Genomic DNA, 15,005 nt, shown 5'->3' with positions numbered 1-15,005 from the left:
AAAGCATAGGTGAGACCTTTGGCGATAAGTATTATGTACAACAACCATAACCAAGTCTAGAATTTCTAGTTAACTTAAATAACATTTTTGTTTTTCTGAGTTTTGTAACTGTGAAAAATAATCTTATTGGTCAAACCCATACTTTTGCATGGTTTAGATAAATTAACCTTTTTCATTTATGCTTCTTTTTTTCGCAGATATTGTATTACCCAAGCAAATTGGTGGATTAATGTCTGCCCCTTCAGTGGAGCAGACTCTTCCTTCCATTAGCAGCACTGGGAAAAGTCCTACTTTGAAATGCATCATGCAAGGTAGCAAAGTGTCTAACCATGTACTGTCCTGGTATCGTCAAACTAAAGGAAATGAGATACAATTTCTTGTGAGTCACAGGGATAAGAATCGCCCGACTTATGGAGAAGGAATTGCAGAAAGATTCATCCCTGAACTTGAGGAATCTACAAATGCCTTCACTCTGACTATTGGGAATGCAGAAAAAAGTGATGAGGGCTTGTACTACTGCGCAGTGTGGTACTCTAACCAGTATATCTTTGGACAAGGCACACAGGTCAAGGTGCAGGGTAAGAGAAAATTTCTTCTCATGATTTTGACTGTAAGGTACATTTGAGTATAATTATTCTTGTTATTTATAATCCTTTTAGTTATTTATATTGCCTCTTTATCTCCAATAACTCCAAAGTGCATGATGAAAACAAAGGTGAACAATATGGATAATACAAATATATAAGAGCATTTGAAATGACTAGAATATGTTGCTGTAGCAAAACCAACACAGCAATAACAAGACAGGGAGAGCCCTGCCCATACCAGAACACAATAAAGAGGATAACTGTGCAGTGATAAGTATGCCAATTCTATGAGAACAATAGAGTTTTTTGTTGTGCAAGAAGGTACATACTTCCTTATGGAAGTATGTGGAATTAAAGGCTAAAATTATTCTGCTTAAAAACGCTACGTTGAAAAACTGTGGCTTCCCTGCGCCAGTAAGAGCTCAACAACAAAGCTGAATTCATAGAGCCATGATGTCACCAGCAAGGTTGCCCCTCCATTGTCGGTGCTCCCTCCCAATGTTTTTAACCATACTTATATGAGCTTTTACTTCCACTTTAACAGATGGAAACTGCAACTCACTATGGGATACCTAAAGGCTAGCACAGCAGAGCTGCTTGTTTTGGGGCTCAAATTGTCTCATATAAACATTGGACTGAGCTGTGTAGTTAGGATTTTTCTTCAAAGAAACAAACTGAGTGCCTTTAAAAAATGAAAAGGAGCCCAATGTTCCACTCACTATATTATATTTACCTGTCTGAAAAAACACAAATGCTGTTTAAATATCTAATATTTTATTCCTGACCATAATAAATAAATAATGTGCAAAGATACTATACATTCCCTTTTACAGCATTTAAAGGGGAACATCACTATCTCAGTCAACACTGACTATTTTAAATCCTTATGCTGCTAGCATTAGTAAATAGATAGGAAAGTGTATCATATTTACTTGTTTTAAACTGTTTTTACATTTATATAGTTACTTAATTTCCATGCCTAGGCAAGTGATGTCATACATCCCAGGAGTCTTCAGGATGGGAGTTTTCTCAGCTAAGCACACCATCCCGTCTGCATGCCTGAGCTAAGGGAAGATAGATTCAAGTAATTGCTGAATCATCTGCCCTTACTCAAGATGGCAACAGCCATAAATGCTGGTTTGTGTTGCTTAGATACTATGTAGTTCCACTTTAAGTAGGTAATCACATAATATTACATAAAAATCACCACCTGAATAAGCTTATATAAGCTTATAAACGCATCCATATGTGAAATGCAGTAATCAATATACTAAAAAGAAAGTACATACAAGTGTGAAAGTCATATCAGATTTGTGTTTATGAAAATGTTACAATAAAAACCAAAAAAATGTGCTTTTACAAAAACAAATAATATACTAAAAAAAATATTACCGATAAATAAAATAAATATTCCTCTTATAAACTCCGCTGTGTGGGATGTGTAAACATCTAGTATGAACAATATAAGAGGAATATTCATTTTATTTATCTGTTAATTTTTTTGAGTATATATAGCATACAGGTATTTAGTCTGGGAGCGCAGCACCATTTTTCTCCCTTTCTTTGCTATTCTACTCAGGTGTATAGCCAGGTGACAGCAGCTTCCCTATCTTAGGTTATTAGTATATTCTGGGTAGCACAGGTGGTTCACATACACACCTGTCATGTATTGACTTTTTTCCTGGTGTGGCTGGCTGGCTAGTACCATTGCCCAAAGGAGATATAATTATTATTAAGAATTAAAAATGGTGTCTTTTTAGAAAGCAGTGGTATGGCTGCTTTAAAGAAAAAAAAACTACTGCACAATTGTAAAATGCAGTACAGTGCTTTACAAATGTGCTGACTTTGGACATTTGAAGCTCATGGGGGGATATTGAAATCGGTGAGAGAGAAGTCACATGGCTGGATCTCCCCTGATCATGGAGCTGTTGCTAGTGTCTAAATATTTTTCCACATTTGCAGCCAAATTGGGATAACACCTACTATATATTTGTTATTTGGCATAATTTTAAAAATATTTGAAAATTAATAGTTACCTTTTTTAGCATCTTTTACTTGCTTAAAAATCCTTACATGCTCTCCCTGAATTGTAATGTCTAGGAGGGGCTGTGGAGTAATCCTTAACATAATTAATTTAATCCTGACTGTACTGTTTACACATTTCTTAATTATCAGCTATACCTGAACACTGTTCGTCCCAAAAAAGGCCTAAAACTGTATAAGCCGCTCTCCTGCATTATATTTTAATGAGGGATAGCTCTCCATGACACTTCTCCTTAGAAATATCAAAAGAGTAAGAATTATTTTTATATTGTCTTAGGCAGGGCTTAAAATTTCGTGTCTAGACCTACTAGCCAGGCACAAACCTTACTCTCCACCAGTTGCCCCACCCAACCTTGCCCAGGTCCGCCTCCATCCATCATCTGTGCTCGCCGCTCGCCACACAAGAATTTCTCCTCGCATTTGGCGAGCGGCTTTTTCAAGCCCTGGTCTTAGGTATGCTGTGTGAATGGGGACACATAACAAGCATACAGTGCTGTGAAAGTATTTTTTTGCATATTTGTCACACCTATATGATTCAGATCATCAAACACATTTTAATATTACACTAAGATAACCAGACTAAATAAAAAAATGCAGTTTTTAAATGTTGATTTTATTCATTAAGAGGAAAACATCTGTTCAAACCTGCCTGGCCCTATGTTACATAGTTACATAGTTAGTCTGGCTGGAAATAGACAAAAGTCCATCCAGTTCAACCATTTAAAAAAAACAAAGTCCTTCACCCACAATTGATCCAGAGGAAGGCAAAAAAAGCCCATCAAAGCATGATCCAATTTGTTCCTGTAGGGGAAAAAATTCCTTCCTGATCCCCCAAGAGGCAATCGGATATTCCCTGGATCAACCTTACCTATAAATGTTAGGATCCCGTTATATTCTGTGTATCCAAGAAAGAATCCAGGCCTTTTTTAAAGCAATCCACTGAGCTGGCCAGAACCATCTCTTGAGAGAGTCTATTCCACATTTTCACACCTCTCACTATGAAGAAACCTTTCCATGTTTGGAGAGTAAATTTCCAATTTTCTTTTCCTCCAGAAGTAAAGAGTGCCCCCTTGTCTTCTGTGATGACCTCAGCGTGAATAACTCTACACCGAGTTCACTACATGAACCACTGATGTATTTATACATGTTGATCATATCCCCCCTTAATCTCCTCTTCTCAAGAGAGAATAAATTCAGTTCCTCTAATCTTTCCTCATAGCTGATCTCCTCCATGCCTCTTATCAGTTTGGTTGCCCTTCTCTGTACTTTCTCCAGTTCCCCAATATTCTTTTTGTGAATTGGTGCCCAAAACTGAACTGCATATTCCAGATGAGGTGTTACTAATGATTTGTACAGTGGTAATATGATATCTCTCTCTCTGGAGTCTACACCTCTTATAATACAAGAGAGGATTTTGCTCGCTTTAGAAACCGCAGCTTGGCATTGCATGTCATTATTAAGTTTTTGATTTACCAGAACCCCCAGATCCTTCACCATTGATTCCCCCAGTTGTACCCCCCCAGTATGTATGTGAAAAAGTAATTGCCCACCTAAACCTAATAACTGGTTGTGCCTCCTTTGGCGCAAACAGCTGCAATCAAGCATTTGTGATAACTGGCAATGAGTCTTTCACATCACTGTGGAGTAATTTTGGCCTACTCTTCTTGTAGAATTGTTTTAATTCAGCCACATTGCAGAGTTTTCGAGCATGAGTGGCCTGTTTAAGGTCATCCCACAGCATCTAAATCAGATTTAAGTCTGGACTTTGACTAGGCTATTCCAAAACCTTCATTTAGTTTGTTTTGAGAGATTCTGAGGTGAGCTTGCTGGTGTGTTTTGAATCATTCTTTCTTTCTTATTGTTGAATCATGAACACTGAACTTAACTGAGGCAAGTGAGGCCTGCATTTCTTTAGCTGTTGTTCTGGGTTCTTTTATGACCTCCCGGATAAGTTGTCGTTGTGCTCTTTGAGTAATTTTGGTAGGTTGGGCACTCCTGAGAAGGTACACCACTGTTCCAGGTTTTCTTCATTTGTGGATAATTGTTCTCACCATGGTTTGCTGGGGTCCCAAAGCCTTAGAAATGGCTTTGTAACTCTTTCCAGACTGATACATGTCAATTGCTTTGTTTCTCCTCTGTTGTTGAATCTTTTTAGATCATGGCATGATGTGTTGCTTTTTTAGATTTTTTAGGGTGCTTCACTTTGTCAGACAGCTTCTATTTAAGTGATTTCTTGATTCATCAGGTCTGGGTGTGGCAAGTAAAATTTAACTCAGCTTTCCAAAAAATGTGGTTAATCACAGTTCATTCATGATTTAGTGAGGTAGGGAAGCGGGAAATTACCTATTCACATAAGGCCAAACAGCTTTTTTCCCTTAACCACTTACCCTCTTGAGGATTTACCCCCCCTTCCTACATATCCAATAAAAACATAAAAAAACCTAAAATATTTACATAAATTTAGGCCAAAATGTATTCTGCTACATGTCTTTGCTAAAACAAATCCCAATACATGTAAATTAATTGGTTTACATGAAAGTTATAGCATTTACAAATGGTGGTATAGATACTGGGATTTTTTTTCTACTAGTAATGGCAGCGATCAGCGACTTTTAGTGGAACATTCTGACACTGGGGGGGAACTAACTTGGTGTCACCGACATCCCCAGTGACACCAATACAGTGATCAGTGCTAAAAAAAAAATCACTGACATACTAATGACACTGAGCAGGAAGGGTTTAACATGAGATGTGCTCAAAGGATTAACTATATGTAGGGATTGTTTTACTAGGGGGCGGGAGGTGTGTGCTTCACTGTAAGCACACTGATTGGGATGGCTGTGCTGTGCACAGCCATCCCGAGCAGTGTGCCTGAGCTGACAGGAAGGAAGACTGTAAACAAAACAGTCTTCCTCCCTGTTGGAGATGCTCGGTAATCACTGGGCGCCGGCGGGTAATTACTGTCCAGGGCCTGGTGATTGACAGCCACAGCCGTGAATGGCAGCGCGGGTAGGGCGCGTGTGCGCCCCTTACCCGGAACTGCAGAATCATGTATATATACATGATTTTTCACATCCGTGCCGCCCTGTAGCAGAATTTCTGATATAGGGTGATTGGGAAGCGGTTCATAAATGAAATTTATCATTTAAAAACTACATTTTGTATTTACTCAGGTTATCTTGTGCAATATTAAAATTTGTTTGACGATCTGAATAATTTACATAAGTGTGACAAAAATGCAATTTACATTTAAAAAAGGAAAGGGGCAAATAATGTTTCACAGCACTGTATAGTGGGGTTTTCACAACTTTGACTGCAGAAGTGGAAATACTTTAGAGAGAGCCCTATGGGAGACCACAGGTTGGGCTGTAAAATGTGAGCTATGGTGTGCACAACTGAGGGGAGTATAATGCAAAGTAGATAGCAATTAGAGATGAGCGAATCGAAGTATCCGAAGTGGAATTCGAGTCGAATATCGGAAAAATTTTGATTCGTGCCGAATCCGAAAAACAGCCTAATTCGGACGCGCGAATCGAAATTTTTCCGAAAATGGCGGCTGACATGTGCGGCGACGGAGCGGGGATGTCGGGGAAGGCGCGCAGACAAGGCGCGCTGCCCCATAATGCATTCCTCAACGACATGTGATCGCATCAGCCAATCAGCAGCCAGCCAGCCAGCACTGTGTAATGGTCGAGGTATATATAGCGGCCATTTTGGAAATCTTCATTTGCCTGCAGTCATTGAACAGAGGCAGACCGCTCTGTACTAGGGACAGGGACAGAGTTAGGGCCACAGAAACGAGAATTGGGGACAGAGAGAAGTTACTTAGGGACAGAGAACCATTACTCAGGGACACAGACTTGTTAATGAGGGCCACAGAATCGTTATTTAGGGACAAAGAAACGCTAGTTAGGGCCACAGAATTCATACTCAGGGACAGACAGAATTGTTACTCAGTGCCAGAGAATTGTTACTTAGGGCCACAGAAACGTTATTAGGGCCACAGAATTTTTACTCAGGGACAGACAGAATTGTTACTGAGTGCCAGAGAATTGTTACTCAGGGACAGACAGAATTGTTACTGAGTGCCAGAGAATTCTTACTCAGGGCCACAGAATTCATTCTCAGGGACAGACAGAATTGTTACTCAGGGACAGACAGAATTGTTACTGAGTGCCAGAGAATTGTTACTCAGGGACAGACAGAATTGTTACTGAGTGCCAGAGAATTGTTACTCAGGGACAGACAGAATTGTTACTGAGTGCCAGAGAATTGTTACTCAGGGACAGACAGAATTGTTACTGAGTGCCAGAGAATTGTTACTCGCACAGACACAAAATTGTTACTTGCACAGACACAGAATTGTTACTCGCACAGACACAGAATTGTTACTCAGGGCCACAGAATTCATACTCAGGGACAGACAGAATTGTTACTGAGTGCCAGAGAATTGTTACTCAGGGACAGACAGAATTGTTACTGAGTGCCAGAGAATTGTTACTCAGGGACAGACAGAATTGTTACTGAGTGCCAGAGATTTGTTACTCGCACAGACACAAAATTGTTACTTGCACAGACACAGAATTGTTACTCGCACAGACACAGAATTGTTACTCAGGGCCACAGAATTCATACTCAGGGATAGACAGAATTGTTACTGAGTGCCAGAGAATTGTTACTCAGGGACAGACAGAATTGTTACTGAGTGCCAGAGAATTGTTACTCAGGGACAGACAGAATTGTTACTGAGTGCCAGAGAATTGTTACTCGCACAGACACAAAATTGTTACTTGCACAGACACAGAATTGTTACTCGCACAGACACAGAATTGTTACTCAGGGCCACAGAATTCATACTCAGGGACAGACAGAATTGTTACTGAGTGCCAGAGAATTGTTACTCAGGGACAGACAGAATTGTTACTGAGTGCCAGAGAATTGTTACTCAGGGACAGACAGAATTGTTACTGAGTGCCAGAGAATTGTTACTCGCACAGACACAAAATTGTTACTTGCACAGACACAGAATTGTTACTCGCACAGACACAGAATTGTTACTCAGGGCCACAGAATTCATACTCAGGGATAGACAGAATTGTTACTGAGTGCCAGAGAATTGTTACTCAGGGACAGACAGAATTGTTACTGAGTGCCAGAGAATTGTTACTCAGGGACAGACAGAATTGTTACTGAGTGCCAGAGAATTGTTACTCGCACAGACACAAAATTGTTACTTGCACAGACACAGAATTGTTACTCGCACAGACACAGAATTGTTACTCAGGGCCACAGAATTCATACTCAGGGACAGACAGAATTGTTACTGAGTGCCAGAGAATTGTTACTCAGGGACAGACAGAATTGTTACTGAGTGCCAGAGAATTGTTACTCAGGGACAGACAGAATTGTTACTGAGTGCCAGAGATTTGTTACTCGCACAGACACAAAATTGTTACTTGCACAGACACAGAATTGTTACTCGCACAGACACAGAATTGTTACTCAGGGCCACAGAATTCATACTCAGGGACAGACAGAATTGTTACTGAGTGCCAGAGAATTGTTACTCAGGGACAGACAGAATTGTTACTGAGTGCCAGAGAATTGTTACTCAGGGACAGACAGAATTGTTACTGAGTGCCAGAGAATTGTTACTCAGGGACAGACAGAATTGTTACTGAGTGCCAGAGAATTGTTACTCAGGGACAGACAGAATTGTTACTGAGTGCCAGAGAATTGTTACTCGCACAGACACAAAATTGTTACTTGCACAGACACAGAATTGTTACTCGCACAGACACAGAATTGTTACTCAGGGCCACAGAATTCATACTCAGGGATAGACAGAATTGTTACTGAGTGCCAGAGAATTGTTACTCAGGGACAGACAGAATTGTTACTGAGTGCCAGAGAATTGTTACTCAGGGACAGACAGAATTGTTACTGAGTGCCAGAGAATTGTTACTCGCACAGACACAAAATTGTTACTTGCACAGACACAGAATTGTTACTCGCACAGACACAGAATTGTTACTCAGGGCCACAGAATTCATACTCAGGGATAGACAGAATTGTTACTGAGTGCCAGAGAATTGTTACTCAGGGACAGACAGAATTGTTACTGAGTGCCAGAGAATTGTTACTCAGGGACAGACAGAATTGTTACTGAGTGCCAGAGAATTGTTACTCGCACAGACACAAAATTGTTACTTGCACAGACACAGAATTGTTACTCGCACAGACACAGAATTGTTACTCAGGGCCACAGAATTCATACTCAGGGACAGACAGAATTGTTACTGAGTGCCAGAGAATTGTTACTCAGGGACAGACAGAATTGTTACTGAGTGCCAGAGAATTGTTACTCAGGGACAGACAGAATTGTTACTGAGTGCCAGAGAATTGTTACTCGCACAGACACAAAATTGTTACTTGCACAGACACAGAATTGTTACTCGCACAGACACAGAATTGTTACTCAGGGCCACAGAATTCATACTCAGGGATAGACAGAATTGTTACTGAGTGCCAGAGAATTGTTACTCAGGGACAGACAGAATTGTTACTGAGTGCCAGAGAATTGTTACTCAGGGACAGACAGAATTGTTACTGAGTGCCAGAGAATTGTTACTCGCACAGACACAAAATTGTTACTTGCACAGACACAGAATTGTTACTCGCACAGACACAGAATTGTTACTCAGGGCCACAGAATTCATACTCAGGGACAGACAGAATTGTTACTGAGTGCCAGAGAATTGTTACTCAGGGACAGACAGAATTGTTACTGAGTGCCAGAGAATTGTTACTCGCACAGACACAAAATTGTTACTTGCACAGACACAGAATTGTTACTCGCACAGACACAGAATTGTTACTCAGGGCCACAGAATTCATACTCAGGGACAGACAGAATTGTTACTGAGTGCCAGAGAATTGTTACTCAGGGACAGACAGAATTGTTACTGAGTGCCAGAGAATTGTTACTCGCACAGACACAAAATTGTTACTTGCACAGACACAGAATTGTTACTCGCACAGACACAGAATTGTTACTCGCACAGACACATAATTGTTACTCAGGGCCACAGAATTCATACTCAGGGACAGACAGAATTGTTACTGAGTGCCAGAGAATTGTTACTCAGGGACACCTAATCGTTGAATTAAATAGTATGTCAGACAACATGCAGAGGAGTGGCAGAGGAGGCAATGTTTTAGGAGCGAGCAGACGTGGCAGCAGAGGAAGGGGTCGAGGCAGCAGTATTCGCAGCCAGAGGCCAGTGCTCCCGGTGTCATCCAGCGGTCGTGTCTCCACCGACAACCCTGCCGTCATTGATTGGTTGGCTCGGTCGTCTTCCTCTTCCCAGGTCACCTCTGACACCTACAGCCAACGGTCGGTGGGTACGTCAGACACAACCGTTAGTTGGCATGGCCCGGGACCAAGCCCACTGAAATCACGTGTCCTCTACCTGCCCCTGTCCTTTGCTGTTCCCTCACCAAGCGAAGTATCGCATGCTGTGGGCTCAGCCCCACTGTACAGTGAGGAAGAGCTAACAGAGGGCGGTCAGGAACGGGGGGAGACATCGGCCTTTTCAGCAGCCAAGCGAACAAGTACTGGCGAGGAGAGTGGCTCGGTAGCCGGTCTAGAGACAGGTCTGTCTCCTGACCCAGACGCAGCCGAGGGGGCTAGTAGTGAGGCGGAGACCCTACTTGATGATGAGGAGGTTGATCGCACTTGGCAGCCTCGTCGTCATCAGGCAATTTCTTCCGCATCATCAGGAGAAGAGGGTGGCAGCTTGGCAGCGAGCAAAACAGTCGGTGGGTTGCCCAGGAGACAGCAGCAGGGTCGCATCAGTGTCAGTGGAGCCAAACGTCCACGGAGTAGAGCACCAGCTCCACTGCAGCCTACCACCACGGCCAGTAGTGGTGCCGTTGCGCACGGAGGAAGTAGCAGTCAGCCAGTGAAGAGTAGCGGGGGCAAAGTTTCCTACTCGGTGGTGTGGCAATTTTTCCTCAAGCCGCCCGAGGAAGTAAACGTAGCCGTATGTCGACTATGTGGCCAGAAATGCAAGCGTGGCCAGGGGGCCCATGTTGGGACTACAGCGTTGCGTCAGCATATGCAGCGTCACCATTCGGTGGCCTGGGAAAACCGTGATAAACATACGGCGGTTCTGCCTGCCCCAGCCCCCGCTCCATCACCCGCTCCGTTACTTGCTCCGTCACCCGACGTCGTCAATCGCCCTCTATCAGCCAGTCAAGGCTCCAACACCTCTGCTGAGGGGAGTTGTCGCTCATTGGCATCTTCCGCTCGTTCAGATGCTCCTTCTCCTGCTACTCCTCTTCTCGGATTCCGTCAACAGTCTTTCTTGGAATCCGTATCCAAGAGACAACAGTTTGCGAGCACGCACCCGACGGTGCAAAAGCTGAACGTCCTCCTGTCCAAGTTGCTGGTGCTGCAGTCCCTCCCTTTCCAACTGGTGGACTCAGCACCTTTCCGAGAAATGATGGCTTGTGCCGCGCCGCGGTGGAGAGTGCCAAGCCGTCATTTCTTTGCCCAAAAGGCAGTGCCAGCCCTGCATTCACATGTAGAAGAGATGGTGGGCCAGTCTTTGAGCATGTCGGTCTCTGCCAAAGTGCACGGCAGCGCCGACGTGTGGAGCTGTAACTACGGTCAGGGACAGTACATGTCATTTACGGCCCACTGGGTGAACGTGGTGCCGGCACAGCCGCACCAGCAACTTGGACAGGTCACGACGCTTTTGCCTCCACGTTTGCACGTCCTTGGTCCAGCAAGCATGTCCGCCTCTACCACCTCTTTTTCCGCCGTGTCCTCAGCCGCCACCCCCGTGCCAAGTCCCATTACCCGACCGGCATATCACATGTGCAGGGCGCAACGGTGTCACGCTGTGCTGCACCTGGTATGCCTTGGCGAACGTAGTCACACAGGGGAGGAACTGCTGAGTGTAATGAACAGAGAAATCGACAGATGGCTGTCTCCGCGCAAACTAAAAATCGGAACCATGTTGACTGACAACGGAAAGAACATGGTGTCTGCTCTGCGTCAAGGAAGGTTGTGCCATGCGCCATGCATGGCTCACGTGTTCAATCTGGTTGTCAAGCGGTTCCTAAAATCCACCATCCCACTGCAAGACATCCTTAAAATGTCACGTAAACTGTGCATGCATTTCAGCCATTCCTACACCGCAAAGAACACCCTCATTGAGCTGCAGCGGCAGAACGGAATTCCACAGCATCGCCTGATCTGCGACGTTGCAACAAGGTGGAATTCAACCCTACACATGTTAGACCGCCTTTACGAGCAGCGAAAGGCCATCACCGATTTCCTGATGTTACAAGCGGATAAAGGTACTCCCCTGTGTAACTTAGATGTCAGCCATTGGCAGCTCATGCGTGACACCTGCCGCTTGCTCAGGCCCTTTGAGGAGGCCACGCTATTCGTGAGTCGGCAGGACTATGGGATGAACGACGTCATTCCTCTGTTGCACGTCCTGGAACAAATGCTGTTAACAATGGCTGGTCAGGGTGCGGTAGACGTGGCGCACAGATCTCAACGCCACATGACCCCTGTGGGGGCAGGACAGGAAGAAGAGGAGGAGGTAGAGGAGGACATTTGTGCTCAGGAATTATTGAGTGAAATGGGTGGTTTTTCCACTCAGCGGACAGGAGTGGAGGAGCAGGAGCATCTGGTAGAGGAGGAGGAGGAGGAGACAGAGGACCCAGACGCACCGTGGCAGTATGCTGTGGAGATGGAGGCAGGGAGTCCCTCGCATTCCTTGGCACAAATGGCCCATAGCATGCTCGGTTGCTTGCGTAGCGACAGCCGAATAATAACCATCAGACAGAGGGATGACTTTTGGCTGTCCACCTTGTTGGACCCTCGCTACCGGTCCAAAATGGTGGCCTTTTTCACACCTGCTGAGAGGGAGGCCAAAATTACGTACTATAAAAACCACCTATGTAGTCAGTTGGTCTCTGCCTTTGTGCGCCAACGTCCATCCTCAGACACTGTGGGCCCTGTGCGCTCGCGTTCCGCTGGCATGGCAGCAGGGGAGGGGTGGGGTGGTAGGAGCAGTGGCAGCTCCACCAGCAGTGGCTGCCTCAGTCTGCAGTCGATGATGAGTAGCTTTCTTCACCAGCGCAGTGAGGAAACTACTAACCAGCCGCAGCAGCAGCAGCAGCATCAGGTGGACCTGGAGCAGGAGCTCAAACAACAGGCTTGGGCCTACTTGGACAGCACCCTGCCAACCGAGGTAGACAATCCCCTTGACTACTGGGCAACGAAACTTGACCTTTGGCCCCAACTAGCTGAATTTGCCCTTGAAAGGCTGTCATGCCCGGCCAGTAGCGTGGCATCGGAGCGCGTGTTTAGTGCGGCAGGAGGTATTGTAACTCCGCGGAGGACACGACTGTCCACCCAAAGTGTGGAGAGACTCACGTTTGTGAAAATGAATCAGGCGTGGATTAGTCTGGATTTCAAACCACCAGTTCCTGACACAACTGACTAAATCCGCCATGAATCATGCCTCAAACATGTGCCACTTTCAGGTCTCCTCACACTGCTGGTGTGTTTAATTTTTTGACATAGGGTGCTGGCAGATTACGGGCCTCCTATAGCTGCTGCCAGGCCCCTAATCTGCCATGGGCCCCTATATACCGCCTCCTCATGCTGCTGCCAAGTCCAGAGTCTGTCATGGGTCCCTGTATGGCCTCCCATTGCTGCTGTCTCCATCGCCACACTCTGCTGCCATGTGCCACTTTCAGGTCTCTTCACACTGCTGGTGTGTTTAATTTTTTGACATAGGGTGCTGCAAGATAACGGGCCTCACATAGCTGCTGCCAGGCCCCTAATCTGCCATGGGCCCCTATATACCGCCTCCTCATGCTGCTGCCAAGTCCAGAGTCTCTCATGGGTCCCTGTACGGCCTCCCATTGCTGCTGTCTCCATCGCCACACTCTGCTGCCATGTGCCACTTTCAGGTCTCTTCACACTGCTGGTGTGTTTAATTTTTTGACATAGGGTGCAGGCAGATTACGGGCCTCACATAGCTGCTGCCAGGCCCCTAATCTGCCATGGGCCCCTATATACCGCCTCCTCATGCTGCTGCCAAGTCCAGAGTCTGTCATGGGTCCCTGTAAGGCCTCCCATTGCTGCTGTCTCCATCGCCACACTCTGCTGCCATGTGCCACTTTCAGGTCTCTTCACACTGCTGGTGTGTTTAATTTTTTGACATAGGGTGCAGGCAGATTACGGGCCTCACATAGCTGCTGCCAGGCCCCTAATCTGCCATGGGCCCCTATATACCGCCTCCTCATGCTGCTGCCAAGTCCAGAGTCTGTCATGGGTCCCTGTACGGCCTCCCATTGCTGCTGTCTCCATCGCCACACTCTGCTGCCATGTGCCACTTTCAGGTCTCTTCACACTGCTGGTGTGTTAAATTTTTTGACATAGGGTGCAGGCAGATTACGGGCCTCACATAGCTGCTGCCAGGCCCCTAATCTGCCATGGGCCCCTATATACCGCCTCCTCATGCTGCTGCCAAGTCTAGAGTCTGTCATGGGTCCCTGTACGGCCTCCCATTGCTGCTGTCTCCATCGCCACACTCTGCTGCCATGTGCCACTTTCAGGTCTCTTCACACTGCTGGTGTGTTAAATTTTTTGACATAGGGTGCAGGCAGATTACGGGCCTCACATAGCTGCTGCCAGGCCCCTAATCTGCCATGGGCCCCTATATACCGCCTCCTCATGCTGCTGCCAAGTCTAGAGTCTGTCATGGGTCCCTGTACGGCCTCCCATTGCTGCTGTCTCCATCGCCACACTCTGCTGCCATGTGCCACTTTCAGGTCTCTTCACACTGCTGGTGTGTTTAATTTTTTGACATAGGGTGCAGGCAGATTACGGGCCTCACATAGCTGCTGCCAGGCCCCTAATCTGCCATGGGCCCCTATATACCGCCTCCTCATGCTGCTGCCAAGTCTAGAGTCTGTCATGGGTCCCTGTACGGCCTCCCATTGCTGCTGTCTCCATCGCCACACTCTGCTGCCATGTGCCACTTTCAGGTCTCTTCACACTGCTGGTGTGTTAAATTTTTTGACATAGGGTGCAGGCAGATTACGGGCCTCACATAGCTGCTGCCAGGCCCCTAATCTGCCATGGGCCCCTATATACCGCCTCCTCATGCTGCTGCCAAGTCTAGAGTCTCTCATGGGTCCCTGTACGGCCTCCCATTGCTGCTGTCTCCATCGCCACACTCTGCTGCCATGTGCCACTTTCAGGTCTCTTCACACTGCTGGTGTGTTAAATTTTTTGACATAGGGTGCAGGCAGATTACGGGCCTCACATAGCTGCTGCCA

At 45.6% G+C, this 15,005-nt stretch overlaps 1 protein-coding gene across 1 annotated transcript in view; it reads left to right on the top strand.

Annotated features, from left to right (window-relative positions):
- The first annotated feature begins 203 nt into the window (after positions 1 to 203).
- The window catches only part of LOC149447842 (immunoglobulin kappa light chain-like), a 32,267-nt gene continuing 17,465 nt past the window's right edge, over positions 204 to 15,005 (top strand). Inside the window, exon 1 of the mRNA XM_089651897.1 lies at positions 204 to 578. Within this exon, the coding sequence (XP_089508023.1) occupies positions 230 to 578 (349 nt within the window). The 5' untranslated portion in view covers positions 204 to 229. The remainder of the gene's footprint in view (positions 579 to 15,005) is intronic.

Source organism: Staurois parvus, unplaced genomic scaffold, assembly GCF_062004578.1.
Source record: "Staurois parvus isolate SC_StPar_1 unplaced genomic scaffold, SC_StPar_1.0 ptg000668l, whole genome shotgun sequence".
Lineage (NCBI taxonomy): Eukaryota > Metazoa > Chordata > Amphibia > Anura > Ranidae > Staurois > Staurois parvus.
Note: the sequence above shows the minus strand (reverse complement) of the source record. Positions and strands in the feature narration are given on the sequence as shown.